Source organism: Rana temporaria, chromosome 11 (assembly GCF_905171775.1).
Source record: "Rana temporaria chromosome 11, aRanTem1.1, whole genome shotgun sequence".
Taxonomy (NCBI): domain Eukaryota; kingdom Metazoa; phylum Chordata; class Amphibia; order Anura; family Ranidae; genus Rana; species Rana temporaria.
Genome location: NC_053499.1, coordinates 124,829,480 through 124,854,335, shown reverse-complemented (window position 1 = coordinate 124,854,335; position 24,856 = coordinate 124,829,480). Strand labels below are relative to the sequence as shown.

The window sequence follows — 24,856 nt, the reverse complement described above, 5'->3', positions numbered from 1 at the left end:
CTCAGGGCCTCTAGTCCTTCTATCACTTCCCCCCCGGTCGTGAATCTGAGCAGTGGAACCGATGAGTCCCTCAGATTCAGCTGGAGGTCCTGTTGAGGGCCAACCACCCTCGCAACATGCTGCGCCTGGGAGGCCAAATAGTAAAGCCAGGGATTGGGCAATGCCAATCCACCGGCCTCTTTTGGACATTGCAGTTGTTCAAGTTTAACCCTGGGGGGTTTTGCTAGCCAGATTAAAGAGCGGAAAATAGAATTAATGATTCTGAACTTTTTGAGAGGGATGACCATCGGGGAATTGTGCAATATATATAGTAATTGTGGCATAAGGATCAGCTTTATCAAGTTCACCCTTCCCACCGGTGACAATTTAAGTTTGCTCCACACCTTGACCCTGTCCCTACAGCGATTAAGCAAGGGGGTGAGGTTGAGTCTGACATAGTCTAGCGGGCATGCGGTAACCTGGACACCGAGGTACCGAAAAGATTCGGAGACCGGGATGTCTTGAATAGTATGTATGGGTAGGAGAGGCCGTCGATCAAGCAGCAGCAAAGAGGACTTAGTCCAATTAATGGTCAGGCCCGAATATACGCCAAACCTCCGGACCACCTCCATGGCCTCCGTCAATGACCCGGTCGTGTCCCCAAGAAGCAGCATGGTATCGTCGGCGTATAACATAATTTTCTCGTGTAGGTCCCCAAAATGGAATCCATGAATTAATGGATCCGTCCGTATCATGACCGCGAGAGGCTCAATGGCTAGGGCAAAGAGGAGGGGCGACAACGGGCACCCCTGTCTCGTGCCCCTGTGCAGGTCGAAAGTGCGCGACACCCTACCACCCTCCCTTATCGCCGCCACCGGGGATGAGTATAGGAGTTGGACCCAAGAAATGAATCCCTCTCCAAACCCAAAATTTCGCAGCACCGCCCAAAGATATTCCCATTCGATGCTATCAAACGCCTTGTGTGCGTCGAGAGACAACAAAGCTCTGTCCCCCATATTATCCGCCTGGGATTGCATATTGAAAAAAAGTCTCCTCAAGTTTATAGCCGTCGATTTCTGCGGCATAAACCCTGACTGGTCAGAGTGAATAATAGTGGATATGGCACCATTCAACCTGACCGCCAGGACCTTGGCGAGAATCTTTACATCATTCTGCAACAGGGAAATTGGTCTGTAGGATCCTGGGTCAAGCGGGTCCTTGTTGGGCTTTAGGATCAGGACAATGTTTGCTCTGGTCATGGACGTGGGGAGAGTGCCCACCTCCCTTGCGGCATTGAACACCTTCAAGAGATGTGGAAGCATCAGTTCCCCGTACTGTTTGTATATCTCCACAGGGAGACCATCGTCTCCAGGGGCCTTCGAATTTGGGAACAGGCTGGTCGCCATCTGTAATTCCCCCAGGGTCAGGGGTGCCTCCAACATCTCCCTATTGGAGACAGATAGTTGTGGCAATTGGACTGGGTCTAAATATTCCCTCAGCGAATCCAGGGAATACGTGCTCCTGGATCCATAAAGGGACGAGTAGAACCCGACCAGTTCAGCAAGAACCTGGTCAGGGGAGTTCACCACCCCCCCCCCCCCAGAGGCACGTAGCGCACCTATGGAGGGAGACAACTGCTGGGCGTGGGCAATGGTGGCCAACATGCGACCAGTGTGTTCACCCTTCTCATAAAAAGCCGCCTTTTGAAAAAATCGTTTCCTCTCTGCCCCCGAAGTCGTGACCCGGTACAGAGCGTCCTGCGCCGAGAGCCACGCCTCCCTATTTGAGTCCGAAGGATCTGCAATGAATGTGGCCTCTAAGTTCTCCGCCATCCGTTCTATCCCCTCCCTGTGTGCATTCGTCCTCCCCTTAATAGCCTGGATCTCCTTAATAAACAAGCCCCTCAGGACAGCCTTGAAGGCCTCCCAAGTGACCGCTATATTGTCCGTGTCAGTATGCAGACGCCAGTACTCCTCAATGCTGGCCTCAATGTGGTCGTGTGATGGGAAAAGGCTCAGCCAGAAGGCGTTCATCTTCCACGGGGCCTTGGCCACCGCAGAAGGGGGACGCACCTCCAAGGACACTATCAGCGGGGAATGATCAGAAACACTTCGTACCCCATAAGTCATCTCTGAGATGTATTTTTCTGCAGCATGTGAGCACAGGCACAAATCAATCCTAGACAGGGACGAATAACTTTTAGAAAAACATGAGAATTGTTTGTCCCCCGGGTGTCTAGCCCTCCAAGGGTCTCTCCAGCCCACCTCCTCCGCCAGCTTTCTAAGAGCCGTCCGTCTCGTCCCACTCCCATCCCCTCCCGGCGGATGCTTATCCACCAGGGGGTCCATGTAGCAGTTAAAGTCCCCGAAGGCAAACAATGGCACCTCCGGGAACCCCACCTGGAACTGAACCAGAGCCCTCAGTACCTGGTTATTGTAAGGGGGAGGCACATATACAAAAGCAAGAATACATTTAAAGGCAAACAGCTTGCATAAAAGAAAAACATATCGCCCATCATCATCTATATCAGCATGCAATTCCTCATAATCCAGTGAGCTATGTACCAGTACACTCACACCCCTGGAATACGAGGTGTGAGTGGAGTGATACGCCTTACCCACCCACCGATATCCCATACAGGAAACAGAGTCAGGGGTCAAATGAGTCTCCTGAAGGGCACAAATGGCAGGGAGCTGTTTTCTCATCAGGGACGAGACCATAGTCCTCTTCAACGGGTCTTGCAGACCCCTAACATTCCACGATAATACAGTTACCGTCGCCATCAGGGGGGTTGTTGCATGTCACCAGACTGGGAAAAGACTCCTCGACTCCCTCCACCCGCCACCCCCTTAGTAGAAAAAGCCGTGGCCGACCTCAGGACTCGTAATAGATGCAGGTTGGTCAACCAAGTGTAGAGGGAAGAGCACGATCTCCCATGAGAAAAAATATAAAAAAGCAGAAACAAGTCAAAAAAAGCTCTGGAGAAAATTGAACCAATGTGATGGACATAAATACACAGCCGTGTATCAGGGCATTTCGCCAGTTTCTTCCGTCGCAGGCCAACCGCCCGTGAGGGGTGTGTGCCCATCTGCCCACAGGACCTTTGTAAACTCAAACTGCGGGGTGCCAACTGGCAACCCCGAAAACCTTGGGACAACAGGTCCCTGCATTCTTCCAGGTAAGTAGCACCAGTGGCTACGGCCACTGCTCCCCTCATTGCTGGGTGCAACAATAACAGCATTTCCGAACTCGCATTTCAGAGCAACAAAGAAAAAGGATATTGAGTGTTTCCGGCAGGGCCCTCATCCGAGGGACAACATAGGCAGTGCATGAGCTAATGGGCCATAGAGTCAGTCATCTTCCGCAGGAGGCCTCCTCACCTGGCGTAGTGCCCCCTCATTAGCGTCCAGCCAGTCTGAGGCGTCAGCAGGGTGTTCAAAAAAGTGGGCCTGACCATTCAAAATTACTCGAAGTCTTGCAGGGTATAGCATGGCATACGGGGCCTGCACCTTCTGCAGGCGTTTCCTAATTTCTGTAAACCGGGCACGGCTCTTCTGTACTGCAGCAGAGAAATCTGGATAGAATGAGACCCGGGTACCATTGAACTGGACATTCCTCTTTTCCCTGGCCAGCCGCAGTATTATTTCTCTGTCCCTGTAATTCAGGAGTCGGGCCAGGATCGGGCGGGGGGGATTGCCCGGCGGGAGAGGCCTAGTTGGCACTCTGTGGGCCCTCTCGACCGCGTATAAGTGTGTAAAAGCGTCCTTGCCGAACACCTCAGTCATCCACTGCTCCACAAACTGTGTGGGGTCACGGCCCTCCACCTTTTCTGGCAATCCAACAATGCGGACATTATTGCGTCTAAGGCGGTTCTCAAAATCCTCTGCACGCATATCAACCGCTCTGGCAAGCCTTGAGGTGCTCTGGGTTTCTCTAATCAGGGGGGGCAACTTATCTTCCAGGTCACTAATCCTCCCCTCCGCTGCCGTGGTCCTCTCCCTCATTTTCTGTATGTCATGTCTGATCAGGCCCACCTCCTCCTCCAAACTTCCAAATCTGATACGTAGGCCATTGACAGAAGCTGTACATTTATTCACAGCCTTTAGTATAACAGCAAGCGTGGGCTGATCTCCCTCCTCTGTTTCAGGCTCCTCAGTATCCCACTGCAGGCTGGAGCTGCTCTCAGCATGTTCCAAGATGGCCCCTGCTCCCTGGACATTCTCCCCCTCCTCCATCTCATTGTCACTGTGGGGGGCACAATCGTCTATGGGCTGCGCGTTCACTCCCAGGGGTTTCCCTGCCATTTTCTGGGCATAGTACCTCATATCTTTGGGGGGGGGGTCCCCGGAGCTCTCCTTGGCCCTTTTCAGGGGTTTACTCACTGTCTCCTTTGCTCTGTCCCCTCCGCGCGCCTTCTGTGCTGATGGCGGGGCGGCGCCATCTTGGATTTCCATCCTCGGGCCTTCTTGTCTCTGTCCCCGGGTCATCATGCCCTCCAGGAGTGAACCGATCAGCGCAGGGTGATGGGAGAACGTTCCCCTGCCCTCCTGGGCGAAAAAATCCGGGTGTAATAGGTGCCGGAAACCGGATAATAGCAGGATCAGTGCGGAGCTCTGTGAACCTGCGTCTGTTCACATGCCGTGCTGGCCACGCCCCCCTTCAGGACAAACGTTTTTAAAAGCAGCATGAGTGCTTAGACCCTCTGTCAAGTTTTTATTGTTGTCTGTGTTCTCATTGGAGAGATTCACCCATCTAGTTGTACTGGGGGCCACTGTCACTGAGAAAAAAAAGAGGGGAGATCTAAAATGTTCTGTGGAAAAAAAAAAATGTATAGATGTTTTGGGGATATTTATTATAGCAAAATTTAAAAAATATTGCATTTCTTTTCAAAATTGTCGCTCTATTTTTGTTTATAGCGCAAAAAAATTAAACCGCAGAGGTGATCAAATACCACCAAAAGAAAGCTCTATTTGTAGTAAAAAAGGACGTCAATTTTGTTTGGGAGCCATGTCGTACAGCCGCACTATGGTCAGTTAAAGCGATGCAGTGCCAAATCACAAAAAGTGCTCTGGTCTTTGGCCAGCGAAATGGTCCGGGGCTGAAGTGGTTACATTTTTTTCCCCAATGGGATGCACTGGCTAATGCCCTTATTTAATATGCTCTTAAAGCAAACCCATCTCTCCTCCGTGTTCTTTGTTCCTAAGATTTTATCCCAATTTATATCTTCTAGCAATGTTCGTAGTTTTGGAAAGTTGGTTCTTTTGAAATTTAATGTCTTTGTATTCCCCTTATGTTTCCTATTTGTGTGATTTATACTGAAGCTAATTCAGGTAACTTTAACCATTTTCCACCAGCGCTATAGCTGAAAGATGGCTACAGCGCAGGCTTTCAATGCCAGTAGGGCATCAATACATGTCCTCCCGTGATCACGCTGCTCACTTGCCTCTGGCGGCGTGATCTGTGATCGTCAAAGTCCTTCGGACTCGGCTGATCACAGAACAGGGTAAAGGGCCAATCACAGTGGCCCTTTAACACGTGATCAGCTGTCAGCCAATGACAGCTGATCAAAGAAGTAAACAGAAGCCGTTTATCTGCTTTTTTTCTCCTCACGATCAGCTTGAGGAGAATGGGTGAAAGCGGCCAGTGCTGCTAACCAGTGCCACCTATCAGTGCTCACCAATGCCACCTATCAGTGTCCATCAGTGTCACCTATCAGTGCCCATCAGTGCCACCTATCAGTACCCATTAGTGTCACCTATCAGTGCTGTCTTTTTTTCTCCTCACGATTAGCATGAGGTGAATAGAAGAAAGCCAGTAAACAGCTTTTGTTATAAGGACATTGGTCCCAATCTGTGCCCACCAGTTCTGCTAATCAGTACCAACCAGTCCCACCTATCAGTCCCCACCAGTGCCAACTATCAGTACCCACCAATGCTGCCAATCAGTGCCCACCAGTGCCACCTATCAATGCTGCCAATTGGTGCTCATCAGTGTCTCATCATCAGTGCCGCCTACCAGTGCTCATCAGTGCCACCTGTTAATGCCCATCAGTGCCACCTCTCAGTGCTATCTATCAGAGCCCATCAGTGACACCTACCAGTGCAACTTTATCAGTGCCCATTATCAGTGCCGCCTCATCAGCACACATCAGTGAATGAGAAAAATTACCTGTTTGCAAACTTTTATAACAGACTATGAAGAATTATTATTATTATTTTTTTTCAAAATGTCGGTCTTTTTTTGTTTCTTAAAGGGGTTGTAAAGGTTCGTTTTTTTTCACCCTAATGCATCCTATGCATTAAGGTGAAAAAAAAAACTGGCAATGACGGCCCCCAGCCCATCCCCTCCCCGTTTTACTTACCTGAGCCCTTTCACCTGCTGCTCTCGCCCCCAACGTCCTCTTCGCCACTCAGTCTGGCTGTGGATTGGCTAGATTGGATGGATTGATAGCAGCGCAGCCATTGGCTCGTGCTGCTGTCAATCACATCCAATGACGCGGCGCACAGGGGGGCGGGGCAGAGTGATACAGTCAGCGGCTATAGCTGCCGGTTGTATCACGGGAGTGTGCCCGCAAGAACTAACCCCCATGGGAGAGAGCTCCCATGAAGGGGGTTAGTTCTTGAGGGGAGGAGCAGAGACAGCCACCGAGGGACCCCAGAAGACGTGGAACGGGGCCACTCTGTGCAAAACGAGCTGCACAGTGGAGGTAAGTATAACATGTTTGTTATTTTTATAAATGGGAACCTTTAGTGTTCCTTTAAGCAAAAAAATAAAAAACAGTGGTGATTAAATACTACAAAAAAAAATTTGTGTGACAAAAATGATAAAATGACATATGGGTACAGTGTTGCATAACCGCACAATTGTCATGCAAAGTGCGACAGCGATGAAAGCTGAAAATTGGCAAGGGCATGAAAGGGGGTAAAAGTTCCCAGTAGCATCGGCGGTGCGTCCATAGTGGGCGTAAGAGCGCCGCCCCCTCTCTTCCCTGCGCCGTCACTCAACTTAGTGTACAATACATAGAGATTCATGCATTGCATGAATCTCTATGTATTGTCGCCGCTGCCGCCCACTATTCAGATGGCTGGCCCCCTGGTGAGCGCCGGCCATCTAAATAACGGCAGCTGGTTGGCTGTGGAAGTGTCTATCAGAGCCAGCGGCTTTCCCATTATAGCCTGTGGGCTGTAATCGGCTTCCAAATAGTTAACCAGGGGACGCAGGGGTTGTGCGTTCCCTGGTTAACACTGACACTGAAACTCAGCCAATCAGGTTCACCGGGTCTGGTTACCGTTAAACTGATTGGCTGAAGCGACATCGAGGGCAGGACTCAGGAGAAGACATCAAGGGAGGATGGCTGACCCGAGAAAAGGAAGTGCTGGGGGACAGGGGGCAGCAATCTGGCAGTTTTTGAGGGGGAAAACTGGCGGCAATTGATGGGCACAGTGGTGACAATTGATAGGCACAGTGGTGACAATTGATGGCACAGTGGCTGCATTTGATGGCATGGCACAGGGGCTGCGTTTGATGGCATGGCACAGTGGCGACAATTGATGGGCACAGTGGTGATAATTGATGGCACAGTGGCTGTGTTTGATGGCATGACACAGTGACTACGTTTGATGGCACAGTGGTGACAATTGATGGCACAGTGATGACAATTGATGGGCACAGTGGTGACAATTGATGGCACAGTGGCTGTAATCAGCTTCCAAATAGTTAACAGGGGTCGCAGGGGGTGTGCGTTCCCTGGTTAACACTGACACTCGTCTCAGCTAATCAGGTTCACCGGGTTTGGTTACTGGTAACCTGATTGGCTGAAGCGACATCGAAACTCGAGAGAAGACATCAAGGATGGATGGTTGACCCGAGAAAAGGAAGTGCTGGGGGACGGGGGCAGCAATCTGGCGGTTTTTGAGGGGGCAAACTGGCGGCAATTGATAGGCATAGTGGTGACAATTGATGGGCACAGTGGTGACAATTGATGGCACAGTGTGGCACAGTGGCTGCGTTTGATTGCATGGCACAGTGGTTGCGTTTGATGGCATGGCACAGTGGCGACAATTGATGGCACAGTGGCGACAATTGATGGCACAGTAGCGACAATTGATGGGCACAGTGGTGATAATTGATGGCACAGTGGTGACAATTGATGGCACAGTGGCTGCATTTGATGGCATGGCAGAGTGGCTGCGTTTCATGGCATGGCACAGTGACTGCGTTTCATGGCACAGTGGCAACAATTGATGGGCACAGTGGTGACAATTAATGGCACAGTGGCTGTGTTTGATGGCATGCCACAGTGGCTTTGTTTGATGGCACAGTGGCGACAATTGATGGCATGGCACAGTGGCGACAAATGCTGGGCACAGTGGCTGCGTTTGATGGCACAGTGGCGACAATTGATGGACACAGTGGCGACTATTGATGGGCACAGTGGCTGCGTTTGATGGGCACAGTGGTGTCAATTGGATGGGCACAGTGGCTGCATTGGATGGGCACAGTGGCGGCAATTGATGGGCACAGTGGCTGCGTTTGATGGGCACAGTGAGGCTGCAATTTATGATTTTTTTTTTCCGTTTGTTTGCGCTCCCCAAAAAAATTTGAGCACCAGCCACCACTGCCCAATAGGCAAGTGGTTAACTAAGAAGAGACATAACATATCTCTTCTGAAATAAAAATCCTACCTGTTCGCCCATTTGGAATATTTGTCATAAAGTTCCACTTTATTTTCTCTTTAAAGTGAACAGCGGTTTCCCTTATTTACTAACATTCACTTTGCAAATTCCTTTCAAACTCCTAGATATGAGCCTTTGGGCATACTGTGCATACTGTGCACGTTGTTGGCGTATTTCTGTGCCCGGCATATACAGCTCTGGCACACATCTCCTGCATAACCCTAAAGGCATAAAACGACATCTGCAATTTACCAAACAAACCCATGTGTAGTGTACAGAACCCTTGGTAAATCAGTTGCATTTTATTGAAATATTTTTTGTGCTGTGGTTTTGTATGTTACCAAGAATGACTTTATTAGAAAACATGTTTATATATATATTAGTGCTTCTTGCCGTTATGGTGAAAGGACATGAGGCAGAGTTCCTGAATGAGCACATTGGCTGATAAGCAGTTAAATCGCGGGCCTCTTCCCCCTCCCATGGGCCCCGTTGCCATGGTGACAGGCCAGGGGCACTATGATCCCGCTACATTCTCTGCGTGAGCGACGTCAGTAAACGCGCCCAGTGGGCGGGCAGAGCGGTTCTTCGCAGCTCATTGGACGCCTCAGTAGTATAGCAGTGTATGATGTGGGAGCCCCTCAGCGCCCAGCACGAGGCTCTGTAGTAGTGCCTGTACAGCTTGGGTTGGACAAGGTGTCGCGTGCATGAACTCAGTACACAGAACATGTCACAGCCACGCAGTCCCCGCCCGAGCTGCCACACGTCTCCTCCCCCTGTCCCGTGCGGCGCCTTGAGGTAAAGAGGGGACACGCCTCTCCCCCCATTCACGTGCGGTGCCGAAATCCTCCGCAAACCCCCTTTCATATGACGTCACCCACCCCAATCCTTCCCAGCGCAGGGCTCTAGCTCCGCCCACCCACAACGTCGTTGTCCCCGCCCCCCTAGTCCTGTGCGGCGCTCTCCGGTAGGTGACACCGTCCTTCCCTTCGTGTCAAGTGAAGGCCCCGCCCTCCCCCGCTTATCACGGGGGGCCCCGCCGCGTCTGTACCGTTCACGTTCCTGCAGGAAGAGCGCGGACAGACGTAAATGGAGCAGGCGAAGGAGGAACGCACGTCAGGGGACATGGAGAGCGAAGAAGACGCGGAGCTGACGCTAGGAACCAACACCACCTCGGGCACAGAGTCTCCATCGAGGAGCGGGAGCATAGACCATGATAGTCCGAGGATGATAGGGAAGGAGGAGGAGGCCGCAGGGGGTGAGTGGCGGAGCTTCTTGGGGGGGAAATGGTGCCTCGTGGCGGTGTACAGACGTAATTACAGGATGCGCGCTCTAGCGGCGCTCGCTGGCTGTGTCCGGCATTGCAGGCTGTGTGGTGGATCGTAGAATGCAGAATGCTTCCAGCTGTGGGAGGCAGCGCGGCTCTTCCGTCACTGCAGCGTCTCACCACATGGGGCGCTGTAGCGTGGTGGGACTACAAGTCGTATGCTGACTAGCAGTCCAGGACGTGTGTTTCCTCAGCGGAACCAAAGCCGCGCTCTGCTTCCGTTCTGTACTCCCAGCATGGATTGTCTTATTCTAGGACCAACCCTCTGATCTCAATGTCCTGCCTATTGCATCCAATTGTCATTATTTACACACTCGTGACTTCATGAACGACAGCAATATATCTGAGGATGGGATGTGGCTCCTAACAATGTAACCTGTAAAGCATTACTGTGCCTATGGCCAGGCTTTCCCCCCAGTTTAACAAACATCCAACCATTGCCATAAATCATCTGAGCTGTAAGAAATATTTTCCAGAAAAAAAGAGTTTTTAAATTACCCGGCATTGATTGATCTTTGAGAATAATGGTTGTATCCTCGTAAAATAATTCGTAGGATGTTGAGGCTTTAAAGAGACCCTGTCAGATCCATAAATAAGGTAAAGCAACTGAAGTCCTGGATTTAAAGTGGAGGTTCACCCGGAAATAACCTTTTTTAACCTTAGATTGATGCTCATTTTGTCTAGGGGAATCGGCTATTTTTTTTTAAATTGAAGCAGTACTTACCGTTTTAGAGAGCGATCTTCTCCGCCGCTCCCGGGTATGGGCTGCGGGACTGGGCGTTCCTATTTTGATTGACAGGCTTCCGACAGTCGCATCCATCGCGTCACGATTTTTCGAAAGTAGCCGAACGTCAGTGCGCAGGCGCCGTATAGAGCCGGCTTCTTTCAGCTACTCGTGACGCGATGAATGCGACCGTCGGAAGCCTGTCGGAAGACTGTCAATCAAAATAGGAATGCCTGCTCCCGAAGACCATACCCGGAAGCGGCGGAGAAGATCGCTCTCTAAAACGGTAAGTACAGCTTTGATTTTAAAACAACTACCCGATTCCCCTAGACAAAATGAGCCTCAATCTAAGGGTAATTTTTTTTTTTTATGGGTGAACTCCCGCTTTAAAGTGATATTAAAGAGGAGTTCCGACACCTCCACCAAAAATACTGCAGCTGCTGATATTTAAATTTAGGACACGTAACTGTCCAGGGATCCCGTGATGTCGGCACCCCAGCCATTTTTTTTCCAGTCGCTCTCAGGTGCTGCCTTCCCTAGCCAGTTATCTACTGCGCATGCTCGAAGCACACTGTGCTTCCTAAATGGCCAGGCGGCAGAGGAAGAAGGAGTGGGCCGAGGTTGCTGTGGCGAGGTCTCCCGGAAGTGGGGAAGGGTACCTGTAAAAAACAGGTACCTGCCCCCCCCCCTCCCGAAAGGGGCCAAATGTGGCTTTTGTGCGGAACTCCACTTTAAAGTGGTTGTAAACCCTAGCCCATGTATTTCTTACCTCAGATCGAAGCCCCCGCAGTGGTCCCCGTTCATCGCTCCGGCGTCCAACATCGCACCCAGAGTTACCTCTGGGCATCGCGGGCTCCGGGGCTGTGATTGGCCGGAGCCGCGATGATGTCGCTCACACACACGCGGCAACCGCCGGTAACGGCACAGTCTAACTGAAGCAACGTGCTATTGCTTCAGTGCGCATGTGCCGATGACTTTGGCACATACAGATACAGGGGATTTCTCCTAAACCGTGCAGGTTTAGGACATATCCAGGGTAGCTACAGGTAAGCCTTATTATAGGCTTACCTGTAGGCCCCTTTCACACTGGGGAGGGGCGGCGTCGGCGGTAAAGCGGCAATATTTTTAGCGGCGCTTTACCGTCGATTTTGCGGCGCCATTCGGCCGATAGCGGGGCGCTTTTACCCCCGCTAGCGTTCGAGAAAGGGTAAAAGCCACCGCATAGCACCTCTGCAGAGGCACTTTGCTGGTGGTATAGCCGCGGTGCCCATTGATTTCAATGGGCAGGAGCGGTATACACACCGCTCCAAAGATGCTGCTAGCAGGACTTTTTTTTACTGTCCTGCTAGCGCACCGCTCCAGTGTGAAAGTTCTCGGGGCTTTCACACTGGAGAGACAGCAGCGGCTGTTTCAGGTCGCTTTGCAGACACTATTTTTAGCGCTATAGCGCCTGCAAAGCGACCCAGTGTGAAAGGGGTCGTAGCAAAAAGTGGTTTGTAAGGGTTTACAACCACTTTAAAGTCTCTTGTTTGTTGTTTTTAAACGATAGAAAAAAAAATTGTTGGACTTGCTTGCTCTGTGCAGTGGTTTTGCACAGAGAAGCCCAGATCCTTCTCGGGGGCACTCCTGGCCCCTCCCTTCCTTCTACCCTTCCATTTAGACACTGAGCTGCGCCTCTGTCCCACCCCCCCTCTCTCCTCATTGGCTTACTGACTTTGACATAAGTGGGAACCAATGGCACCCGCTTTATGTCTCAGTGTATCAGAAGGTAGAGTCCCGGACAGACGAGTCTCTCGTGCAACATCGCTGGATTATGATGGGGCTCGGGTAAGCTTGAAAAAGCTTTCACATTCCTTGAAATTTTCTACATTTTGTCATGTTACAACCAAAAATGTAAATGTATTTTATGTAATAGACCAACACAAAGTGACACATAATTGTGAATTGGAAGGAAAACGATAAATGGTTTTCCAAATTTCTACCTAATAAATATGTGAAAAGTGTGGTGTGCATTTGTACTCCGCCCCCCTGAGTCGATACTTTGTAGAACTACCTTTTTGCTGCAATTCATTTTGGGTATGTCTCTACCAGCTTTGCACATCTAGAGCGTGACCCTTTTGCCCATTCTGCTTTGCAAACTAGCTTAAAGCGGAGGTCCACCTAAACAAAAATTATTAAAAGCCAGCCGCTACAAATACTGCAGCTGCTGACTTTTAATAAATGGACACTTACCTGTCCTGGGTGCCCGTGATGTCGGCAGCCGAAGACGAGCAATCGCTCGTCTCTCGGCTGCCCGCCGCCATCCTCGGTGAGGGAACCAGGAATTGAAGCGTTGCAGCTTCACTGCCCAGTTCCCTATTGTGCATGCCACGCATTTTCACTGGTCCCCGATGTGTTCGGAGAACTGTGTGTTTCCCAGAACACATCTGGGGGGGGGGGGGGGGGGATTCTGCAAATATCTCTCCCTGGAAGTCGGTGTAAATTGGATGGAGAGCATCTCTGAACAGCCATTTTCAAGTCATGTCACAGATTCTCAATTGGATTTAGGTCTGGACTTTGACTGGGCCATTCTAACACATGAATATGCTTTGATCTAAACCATTCCATTGTAGATCTGGCTGTATGTTTAGGGTCGTTGTCCTGCTGGAAGGTGAACCTCCACCCCAGTCTCAAGTCTTTTGCAGACTCTCATAGGTTTTCTTTTAAGATTGCCCTGTATTTGGCTCCATCCATCTTCCCATCAATTCTGACCAGCTTCCCTGTCCCTGCTGATGAAAAGCATCCCCATAACATGATGCTGCCACCACCATGTTTCACGGTGAGGATGGTGTGTACAGAGTGATGTGCAGTGTTAGTTTTCCGCCACACATAGCGTTTTGCTTTTAGGCCAAAAAGTTCAAATTTTGGTCTCATCTGACCAGAGCACCTTCTTCCACATGTTTGCCGTGTCCCTCACATGGCTTCTGACAAACTGCAGACTGGACTTTTTGTGGCTTTCTTTCAACAATGGCTTTCTTCTTGCCACTCTTCTATAAAGGCCAGATTTGTGAAGTGCACGACTAATATTTTCCTGTGGACAGATTCTCCCACCTGAGCTGTGGATCTCTGCAGCTCCTCCAAAGTTACCAGGGGCCTCTAATTAGGTGATTTCTATAGGCAGTTGGTTCCACTAGATTATAGTTTGGGGTGTCAGAGTAAAGGGGGCTCAATACATATGCATGCCACATTTTTCAATTATTTGTAAAAAATTTGAAAAACCATTTATAATTTTCCTTACACTTGACAATTATGTGCCACTGTGTGTTGGTCTATCACATACAATCCAAATGAAATACATTTACGTTAGGGCTGCAACTAACGATTATTTTCATAATCGATTAGTTGGCCGATTATTGCTTTGATTAATCGGATAAAAGCATTAAAAAAAAAAGATGTTTAGTAACATAATGGGGTTAAAAAAACAAAAATGTACAAAAAGAGCAAATAATCGCTACTGTAAGGGGTTCATTTTTTTTCTGTGGGACAGTAATAGTAAAGTAATATTTACAGTAGTGATTTGCTTTTTTGTACTATAAAGGGCTGATTTTAGTTTTTTTAACCCCATTATGTTACTGGCCGATTAATCGATTATGAAAATTGTAATCAATTAATTTCATAATCGATTAGTTGTCGATTAGTTGTTTCGGCCCTAATTTACGTTTTTGGTTGTAACATGACAAAATGTGGAAAATTTCAAGGAGGTATGAATACTTTTTCTAGGCACTGTATTAGGGGGGCTGACTGGGGAGCTGCACACATAAGGTGCTTTTTTTTCTTAATGCATGGAATGCATTAAGATAAAAAAAACCTCTGCTTTTGGAACCACTTTCTGTCCGCTGTATGTATACATACGTCCAGTGAGCATCCATTATCTTGGTGTCATTCTTTCCTTTAAAGTGTTTGTAAAGCAAAATCTGTTAAAAAAAAAAAATGGGGAACTTCTTTAGACTTGCCTGTTCTGTGCAACAGAATTGCACAGAGCAGCCCAATCCTCCTCTTCCCAGGTCCCCTGCCTGCGCTCTTGGCTTCTCCTCTTGCTGGTGCCCCCAGTAGGAAACTGATGGGGTACATGTGCAGGTTCACTCCAGAGACTTGCTGCTGTGTCAATTGACATAGACAGCGGGACTCGACCTGCTCCCTGGTCACTGGTGTTGATTGACAGGAGTGGGAGCCAATGGCTTCAGCTGCTATCGATCTGCCCAGGGAGAAGGGACGAAGCCAGGAGTGCCGCAGCTCTCATGCACAGTGCTGGATCGCGATGGGGCTTAGGTAAGTATAAGAGGGTGGAGTCTGACAAAGGTTTTTTTACCTTAATGCATTAAGGTAAAAAACCTTGATGCTTTAGAACCTTAAAAAACTTAAAAAATAAATAAATGTAAAAGCATTTCCATCCTCTGTGCATACATGCATATGGTAATGCAGGCATAGGTCCAGCATGCATATGTAAACAGCCATTGCACCAGACGTGAGGTAACGCTGCAAATGTGAGAGCAATAATTCTAGGGCCATCATTCATGACTAAAGCCTCGTACTCATTCGATTGTTGGAAAGGGATTGTCTGTTGACAGACTGTTATCCAAAATTCTTACCATTGGTACGCTCCTTTTGACATTTGTTGTCCAATTTTCTGACAACCAATGTTGGATGACAGGCTAGTAATTTTTTTTTTTTTTTCTCTGTCAACCGACAGCGCCACATCAGATTTTCTGATGGTTGGTACACAAATCCATCACACAAAAGTTGGAAGTACAAACACGCATGCTCGGAATCGATGCTCCCCAAACACGAAATTAGCAGAAGAGGCATAAAAGCTGAAATTCCTCGTAGTACTTTACTACGTTCGTGTTTGTGGCACGACAATTGGCGTACCATTGGTATGCAAAACAAGATCCTGGCACACGCCCTTTTGACAAAAATCAGACGCTCTGTTGTCCAATAATCGTACTGTGTGTATGAGGCTTTAGTCTCCACTGATAACCTGTAAAGCAGGGTTGTCCAACCTTGACCTTGACCTAAGGCATGACTGAAGAGTGGGTTATTTTTCTCTGAGAAGATGAGAATCCCTGTCCAATTTTTCGTTGTCTGCATGTATTTGCTGAGTGTAAATGCATTTTTATAAAAAAATAAAATCAACATTTTGAATGAAGTTTACGATTTTGTGTTGGGTTGGACACCCCTGCTGTAAAAGCATTGCCTATGAAATTTTTTAGGCACAGTAATTTGTCGCCATTTTTGGGGTGCACGCAATCTTGAAATGTTTGGTATCTATTTACTCGTCCCAACCCATCTTGTATATTATGTTGGTGTGCTCTAAAATGTATTTTCGTGTATTTACAAAAAATATATTTTTTATTTTGTCGGACTTTACCGTTACAGACGAGACAATGCAAATATATTAAAAACAAGAATTTATTAATTACATTTACTGATTTTAAAGCTGTTATGGATCGCCACTGGTCCTAAAAGCATCCACATCTAATACTGGACTCCTTCATTCAAGAAAAATATCTACTAGCTAATTACCAATTAACTGGCCTATAATATTTACAATATAATATACAGATACAGTGGAACCTTGGTTAACGAGTAATGTGGTTAACAAGCGTTTTGAAAGACGAGCAACTTTTTTTTTTTATTATTATTATTTATTTATTTATTTTTAATCCTGACTCTGCAAGTGTCTCACAAAACGAGCAGGATTCAAGCCAATGGGGTGTGCAGTACCGCATTTGGCCAGAGGTGCGGGGGTGCCAGTGAGACTTGGAACGGTCCGAAGCCGTTTGCAAATACTCTTAAACACTTGGAAATACTCAGTTTCCGAGCCTTTCCAAGTTCAGCCGAGCTGTCCCTGAGTATTTCTGAGGCTCTCCGGCGCGTCCCACCTCTGGCCACATGCGGTATTGCATGCAATAGAAGTCAATGCGGAACAAATTATCTTTGTTCCAATTGACTTCTATGGGGAAACTCACTTTGATGTGCTTTGGATTACAAGCATTCTCCTGGAACGGATTATGCTGGTAATCCAAAGTTCCACTGTAACAAATGGCCTTGGCGGAACTCCCTGGGGACTAGTAGGCATCTCTTTTTCAGTATTTTGTTTGCAGCTTATATGGTAATAGCTGCACCCAACATCTTACGTCCATTGTAGCTGGAGAATACACTACTAAACACAATTAGACTCTTGTATTTTAACCATTATGGAAATTTGGGTTCTTCTCTATATAAGTAATTCTGGAAGAAGTTTGCTGGTGGCTTTCTAGCACCTAATATACCTGCTGCATTTATATCCATCACAAGGAGAGTCTAGGCCAGGGGTGCCCAACCTTTTGAAGAGCGAGGGCCACGTAAGCAACTTGGTAACCGGTCACGAGCCACAATGAGTGGAGGGGACACAAGTCTGTTTACAACTGCCGCTCCATAGAGGTGAATGGAGGGTACCATCGAGTCGGACAAATTGTGTAAAAGGGGCCTAATGCCCCATACACAGGATCTGACTTTTTCCATCAGAAATTCCGACCGTGTGTATGCCCCATCGGAGTTTACATAGAGAACATGTTCTCTTTTCCTCCGATTGAATTCCGATCTGAATTTGGTCGGACAAAGGTCCGATCGTGTGTACGGGGCATAAGGTTGCTTTCACACTGATGCACTGCGGTTTACCCACACCGCGGATGTAGCGATGTGCGCCTGTGGCTTTCCTGGGTTTGTTGCACTTTGCCATAGACTTCTATTATATCCTGAAGGTGTGGTGCACTTTCTGAAAGCACACCAAACCTGCAGGTAATAGCAGAAGTCTATGGCTCAGTGCAGGTAACCTGCAGGTAAACTGCACTGCACCTGCGGATCAGCTTTAAAACAGCCCAGTAACCATTGCAGAACAGATAAGACCAAATATACACTCTGACTTTAGTAATAAACTTGCCTTTTAATAACCGTCTTCCATTCAGGTATCGCCGGCTGTTGCTGTCCCAGGCAGAGTGCGTTTGGTATCGCTCCACCTGTGACAGGAGGCAGTGCTTTACAGGAGGCATCTTCTCTGCAGCCGCTTGCTTCATCTACCACCAGCACAACTCTGATGCTCTAGGATGGCAACCTGCCATCTGTACTTACTAACCCAGAACAGGAGGTCGCGGGCCACATCAGAGGGCTCCGCGGGCCACTGGTTGGGCACCCCTGGTCTAGATTCTGCCTGCCACTCAGCTCATATTGTTGTCCACCCCAGGATTATTTTTGCTCAGTCACTGCAGCTGTGGGTCAAATTAAATTTTTTAATTACTATTTCCTCCTTCGTTCCTCATTCTGTCCTGAAGAAGATGCTTGTGAAACGCATTGGCAAAGGAGGATACCTCACCACAAGGGCATTTGTTACTATCTGTATATTGCACTGTAAATATTATAGGCAAGTTACTTGGTGATTAGCTAGAAGCTATTTCTCTTCCGTTCATGGACGGACACAGCAGCATTTGACCTTGGGGTATTATATCCTTCCTTCCAGAAAGGATATAATACCCTAAGGTCAAATGCTGCTGTGTGTCCGTCCATGAACTCAGAGAAATGGATTTTACGGCGAGTACAAAAATCCTATTTTTTCTTGAACAAGGAGTCCTGTATAAGATGTGTCTGCTTTTAGGATTATTGGCTTTTAATCAGTATATGTAAATGTCAAAGGGCTCTGTTCACCAAGCCGTAGCTATCGCTTTAAGATCAGCAGTAAAATGCCTCATAGCTTTTTTTGAAACTCAAAAAATTTAACTGCGTTTATTTCTTGAAGTGATGCAGTATTTTAGTAGTGAAATCTTGCTGTGTTTTAATGTCAGCAGCCGCCGGCATCCTTAACCAGTAAATAGCTGGTTATTAGGGAGCCGGCACCCAACGCATCCTTAACAACTATGACTCGCCTGCTGTCAGCAGGATTCCACACTGACAACAGAATGTAAACAAAAAAAGTTTGGTGTTCTGTAGATTACTGCAGATCGTCAGATAATGCCTCCGACAATCTACGGATGTACGTCACTCCTGGTGATCTGGCAGACTGTGAGTCCAGGGAGAGGGTATAAATCAAGTGATTTATGTTGTTGGAAGAGAGCGAGGCTGAATCTGATCGTTAAATAATGCCTCTGACAATCGGTATATGTGCAGTGTTGATGTCACATCAGCTGGCGTGATGTAACTACTGTGCATGCGCAAATCATTGGAGGCATTATCCGACGATCTGCAGTAATCGACAGAACACCGGCATTAAAAAAAAAAAAAAAAAACCTTTGGGTCTGGTATAGATTTTGAGGGTGACCCCAGGCCAAAATTAAAAAAGAAAATGGCCTGGTAGTTGTGGGAGTGCAGGGTTTGACTTGCCCGCATAGTACATCTACTTATTCACCCAAAAACAAATAAATTGTTAGACAAGCCCTTTATTTAAAAAAGCCGATATGCACAAAAAAAAAGATCTGCACCCGACGCTCAGCTCTTGCCGAATATCAGGTGCGCTACCTACCTACTGCTGAATGAACTAAGGGGCGAGGTCACTGTCAGCAGAGCTGTTATTTGGCTAGAGCCAAGTGTCGGGTGTGAATGTGTGGTTTTTTTTTTTTCTGTTTTTTTTTTTTCCCTTTATGTGGCCAGTGTTCAGTGTTATTGACGCTGGATTTACTTATGGGGACATTTTTGTTTTTATTAAAGGACTTGTCAAAAATGGTTTCTTTGTTTAATTCTCACAAGATTTCTGACAGAGTAGTGACAAGAGTTATCAGAAGGGTTGTCCAAGAGCCCTCAACCACTTATGATGAGCTTCAGAAAGACCTGAAATTAGCAGGTACAATTGTTTCAAAGAAAACAATAAGTAATGCCCCCAACCGCCACGCTCACCACGCAAGACTCCATTGCTGAAGAAAAAGCATGTTAAAGCTTGTGTAAAGTTTGCTGCACAACATTTAAACAAGCCTGTGGAATACTGGGAGAATATAGTCTGGTCGGATGAGACCAAAATGAAACTCTTTGGGTGCCATAATTCACGCCATGTTTGGAGGTCAAATGGCACTTCACATCACCCCAAAAACACCCCCATACCAACAGTGAAGTTGGAGGTGGGAACTGTGGGGCTGTTTTTCAGCATATGGTACTGGCAAACTTCATGTCCTTACAGGACGGATGAATGGAAACAGGTACTTGATAAAAATCTGCTGCCACCTATCAGGATGATGACGATGAAACGGGGGTGGACATTTCAGCAAGACAATGATCCCAAACACAAAGCTCTCAACTGTCCTGTCATTACCAACAAAGAATTTTGTACATTTCAGGTAGCGTGTTCAATACTTTAGGCCTAAAGAAGGAGCCCATGCTCCATACACGCGTTGCCTATTGGTTCCCACTAGCCGGAAGTGATGACATCCCCCTGGCTCCATCTGCGTGCGCTCCAGACACAGGAAGTGTCAGCAACCACCGTCGCAGCCTGTATACAGAGACCGCAGCCACCAGTCTACAGATGTACAGCCTTCACGGACGTTCGGCTCTTATGCCTACATGCCTGTTATGATCGTACCTTTGTGAGTACCCTGTTTATGTGTGGAATGAAAAAATTGATCAACATACTGCACTTAGAGTGGCACCTGTGCTTTATCTCCAGCTACCTCAGAAGACCCTTCTGATTCCTCCACCGCTGCCTTCAAAAGTTTCTTTTAAAAAATTTTATGGACTTTTTTTTTTTTTCTAAGTCATTGTTTTTAACATCACTTTGTATTATTTCCACTTCCTTCTACCCTGAGCAACTAGGTTGGTGGGGTCACATTGTGCTTGGTGTAAGCATCGACTTTTGTCCTTTGCATTTTATTACACAAAAACGTAATATCTGAATTTATTTGTTTTGGCGTCCTTTGTATGTATGGGTTGTTACCGACATGTGGTGAAAATTTTATCTCAATGGCACCTTTATAAATATATGTAACTAGACAAATGGTGACGTGTTCAATACTTTTTTCACCTGGTGTATTTGTGAAAAGTGTCCCGTTACCCAAATACCGTGTGTGATATGCTTCTGTAAATGGAGCCCAATGTTTTGTTGAAAACTTTAATCAGTTGTGTGTTCTCCTCTGTAGCAGTAAAGCCTGACTATAGGAAAAATAATAATAATAATAATAAAAAAATATATATATAAAAAAAAAAGAAAATTTGCATTTGATAAATGGCTTCACAAATATGGCATGCCATAATAAATTGCGACAGCCATCATTTTTTTTTTTTTTCTCCAGGGCATTTGCTTTCAAGAAATATATAGTCTTTTGGGGTTCTAACAAATTTTCTAGCAAAAAATGCTGATTTTTATAATGCCTGTGAAAAATAATAGAAATTGCCCTGGACAGCAAGCGTTTAACTACTTCCCACCCGTCCACTGCACATATACGGCCGGATGGGCGCTCTCTCCTTCTGAGTGGACGGTTAGATTGAGGGGGATTACGCGCGCGTTCCCGCGCAGCGGTGCGACCACGATGCACTTGTGTCACCTGGACACGGCGTATCATAGATCGGCAGGAGGGCTCTGTGATTGGCCCTCCTGATCACATGACGGCTGTGTCCAAAGAGCCCATTGCTAGGTGATTGGCTCTCCTCTCCTCACACAGAAGTCGTCAGAGGAGGGTGGATCGCTGCAGCTGGCTGGTGATCAGTGAGTATGAGCTATTTTTTTTTTCAGCTTTTTACTCACTGATCACCAGCCTAGTGTCACACACAATGTAAAACACAGAAAGTAAACAAACATGTCTCCAAAACACATGTCGCCACACATGTCCCCACATAGTAAAAACACCTGCCCCCCACATATGTAAAATCACATGTCCCAATGATCATTTGCACACATAGATCCGTGATCACCTGCGCACATCTATACAAGATCATTTGCATACATATGTCCGTGATCACACAAACCAATTATACACTCAATGGATTTTTTTTTTTTTTTTTTTTTTTTTACCAAAAACATGTAGTAGAATACATTTTGGCTTAAATGTATGACAAAATTTGATTTTATTTGATTTTTTTTAAAAATAGACGAAAATATATATATTTTTTCAAATTTCCGAATTTTTTTTGCTTATATCGCAAAAAATAAAAACCGGAGTCGTGAATAAATACCACCAAAAGAAAGCTCTATTTGTGTAAACAAAATTATAAAAATGTAATTTGGGTACAGTGTAGCATGACTGCGCAATTGTCATTGAAAGAGAGAGTGCTGAAAATTGGTCTGGGAAGGAAGGGGACGAAAGTGCCCTGTGTTGATGTGGTAAAGATTGCATGTGGCAGACTCTTTATTGCACTGCAAGTGCAGCTCAGTTTACACTCCAGCACAGTGCCTGTGTGCCAGGATGACTGAACTCCTGCACATGCTCAGGAGTGATCTCATCCTGCGCTGGCCAATGAAAATGGCCACAGCCCGCACTCAGAGCCAAGTAGACAATGCCAGTGAGGTACAGTGCCTTGCGAAAGTATTCGGCCCCCTTGAACTTTGCGACCTTTTGCCACATTTCAGGCTTCAAACATAAAGATATAAAACTGTAATTTTTTTTTGAAGAATCAACAAGTGGGACACAATCATGAAGTGGAACGAAATTTATTGGATATTTCAAACTTTAACAAAAAACTGAAAAATTGGGCGTGCAAAATTATTCAGCCCCCTTAAGTTGGTACTTTGTAGCGCCACCTTTTGCTGCGATTACAGCTGTAAGTCGCTTGGGGTATGTCTCTATCATTTTTGCACATCGAGAGATTGAAATTTTTGCCCATTCCTCCTTGCAAAACAGCTTGAGCTCAGTGAGGTTGGATGGAGAGCATTTGAACAGCAGTTTTCAGTTCTTTCCACAGATTCTCGATTGGATTCAGGTCTGGACTTTGACTTGGCCATTCTAACACCTGAATATGTTTGAAACATTGAAGGGTTCAGGGAATCCCCAAAGACCCTGAAACACCGACACACAGAAAATGTGCAGGGAGGACTATACCGGTACTGGGTAAAGTGATTATACTCAACCAGAGTGATACAAATATATGATTTAGAAAAATATTTATTCACATGATATACATAACAAAAGGGGAATTAAAAGTCATACAGCACATTTAAAATACAGTACTGTACATATACGGCGATTAGGTCACCAAACGTGCAGTCCCTTCAGGGAGAAGGAGGGGGTTCGGGTAGACCAAAAGCACCATGAGACAGACAGTCTTGAGTCTCGACTAGTTTCGCGATCTATTTATCGCTTCGTCAGGAGACGATCTATGGGCACAGCGTCCGAGTTTCCCGGCAAGATCCACAGCGGCGTACTTGTAAAACACAGCGTAAACGGACTTGTAAAAAACGGACTGTTTGTCCGCCCGTGTGAAAGGGCCCTAACAGTCTGAAAAGTGCAAATTGTCTCTTAACAAACTTTTACTTAACAATTAGTAACATGAGATTAGCAAAAGCAGCCCCAAGGGTTGTGCCAGTGGAATCGAACTTCCCCTGCCGTTGTATGTGTTGTACGTCACCGAGTTTGAGAACGAGGAGATTTGGTCTTGACAGTGTGTACGCAAAGAAAGCTTGTCAAGTTTCTCCACAAGCCTGACAAGGAACTCGTCGAGGAAAACGATGTTTCATTTACGACGAGTTCCTCGGTCGTGTGTACGAGGCCTTATACAGCATATCTTGGGGTGGGTCTTTCCCTATGGGTTTTAAGAGGTGTGTGTGTGTGTGTGTGTGTGTGTGTGTGTGATGGGTCTCAGCCAATGGGGAGGCCGTTCCCCTGTCGGAAAACACAATAGAATTAGCAGCAGAGATCGCTGTACTAACAGAGTACAGCATACTAAGACAGAGCCTTTTGAGTCACTCTGCACATGCTCACTTTGGTGTGTATTGCTATTTATTTATTTTTGTCTTGGGAGGGTGCACGTGATCAGTACAGGGCCAATCAGCATTGTTCAGACAGAGGGCCAGGGGTCCTGTAACCTCATAGTACAGTCAGAGTAGAATTAAAACGCCTCCTAAACCAGACACAGAAGTCACAAGATTGCTACAGTGCCTTGAAAAAGTATTCATACCCGTTGGGATTTTCCACATTTTGTCATGTTACAACCAAAAAACGTCAATGTATTTAATGTAATAGACCAACACAAAGTGGCAAATAATTGTGAAGTGGAAGGAAAATTTTATTTTTTACTAATGAATATCTGAAAAGTGTCGTATGCATTTGTATTCAGCCCCCCTGGGTCAATACTTTTTAGAGCCACCTTTCGCTGCAGTTACAGCTGCAAGTCTTTTTGGGTATTTCTCATATAGGTTTTCTTCTAAAATTGCCCTGTATTTGGCTTCATCCATCTTCCCATCAACTCTGATCAGCTTTCCTGCCCCTGCTGAAGAAAAGCATCCCCACAACATGATGTTGCCACCAGAATGTTTCACAGTGGGTGTGTTCAGGGTGATGTGCAGTGTTAGTTTTCCGCCACACATATCGTTTTGCTTTTGGGCCACAAAGTTCAATTTTGGTCTCATCTGACCAGAGCACCTTCTTCCACATGTTTGCTGTGTCCCCCACATGGCTTCTGACAAACTACAAACAGGACTTTTTGTGTCTTTCTCTCAACAATGGGGTTTTTCTTGCCACTCTTCCATAAAGGCCAGATTTGTGGAGTGCACGACTAATTGTCCTGTGGACTGATTCTCCCAACCAAGCTGTGGATCTCTTGAACAGTGCTTTGTGAGATGTTCAAAGCTTGGGATATTTTTTTATAACCTAACCCTGCTTTAAACGTCTCCACAACTTTATCCCTGTCCTGTCTGGTGTGTTCCTTGGCCTCTATGATGCTGTCTGTTCACTGAGGTTTTCTAACAAACCTCTGAGGGCTTTACAGAACAGCTGTATTTATGCTGGGATTACATTACACACAGGTGGACTCTCTTAACTAATTAGGTTACTTCTGAAGGCAATTGGTTCCACTAGATTTTAGTTGGGGGTATCGGAGTAAAGGGGTAAAATGCATGCCACACTTTTCAGATATTTATTTGTAAAAAAAATGGAAAACCATTTTATCATCATTTTACTTCCACTTCACAATTATGTGCCACTTTGTGTTGGTCTATCACATAAAATCCCA

The 24,856-nt window shown here is 46.6% G+C and overlaps 1 protein-coding gene across 2 annotated transcripts in view; it reads left to right on the top strand.

The window, feature by feature from the left end:
• The first annotated feature begins 9,565 nt into the window (after positions 1-9,565).
• Positions 9,566-24,856, top strand: part of ZFTA (zinc finger translocation associated) — a 55,662-nt gene continuing 40,371 nt past the window's right edge. Inside the window, exon 1 of one of the 2 annotated variants that reach the window (XM_040329064.1) lies at positions 9,566-9,909. In XM_040329064.1, the coding sequence (XP_040184998.1) occupies positions 9,741-9,909 (169 nt within the window). In that variant the 5' untranslated portion in view covers positions 9,566-9,740. The remainder of the gene's footprint in view (positions 9,910-24,856) is intronic. The other variant, XM_040329065.1, reaches the window with a different exon arrangement.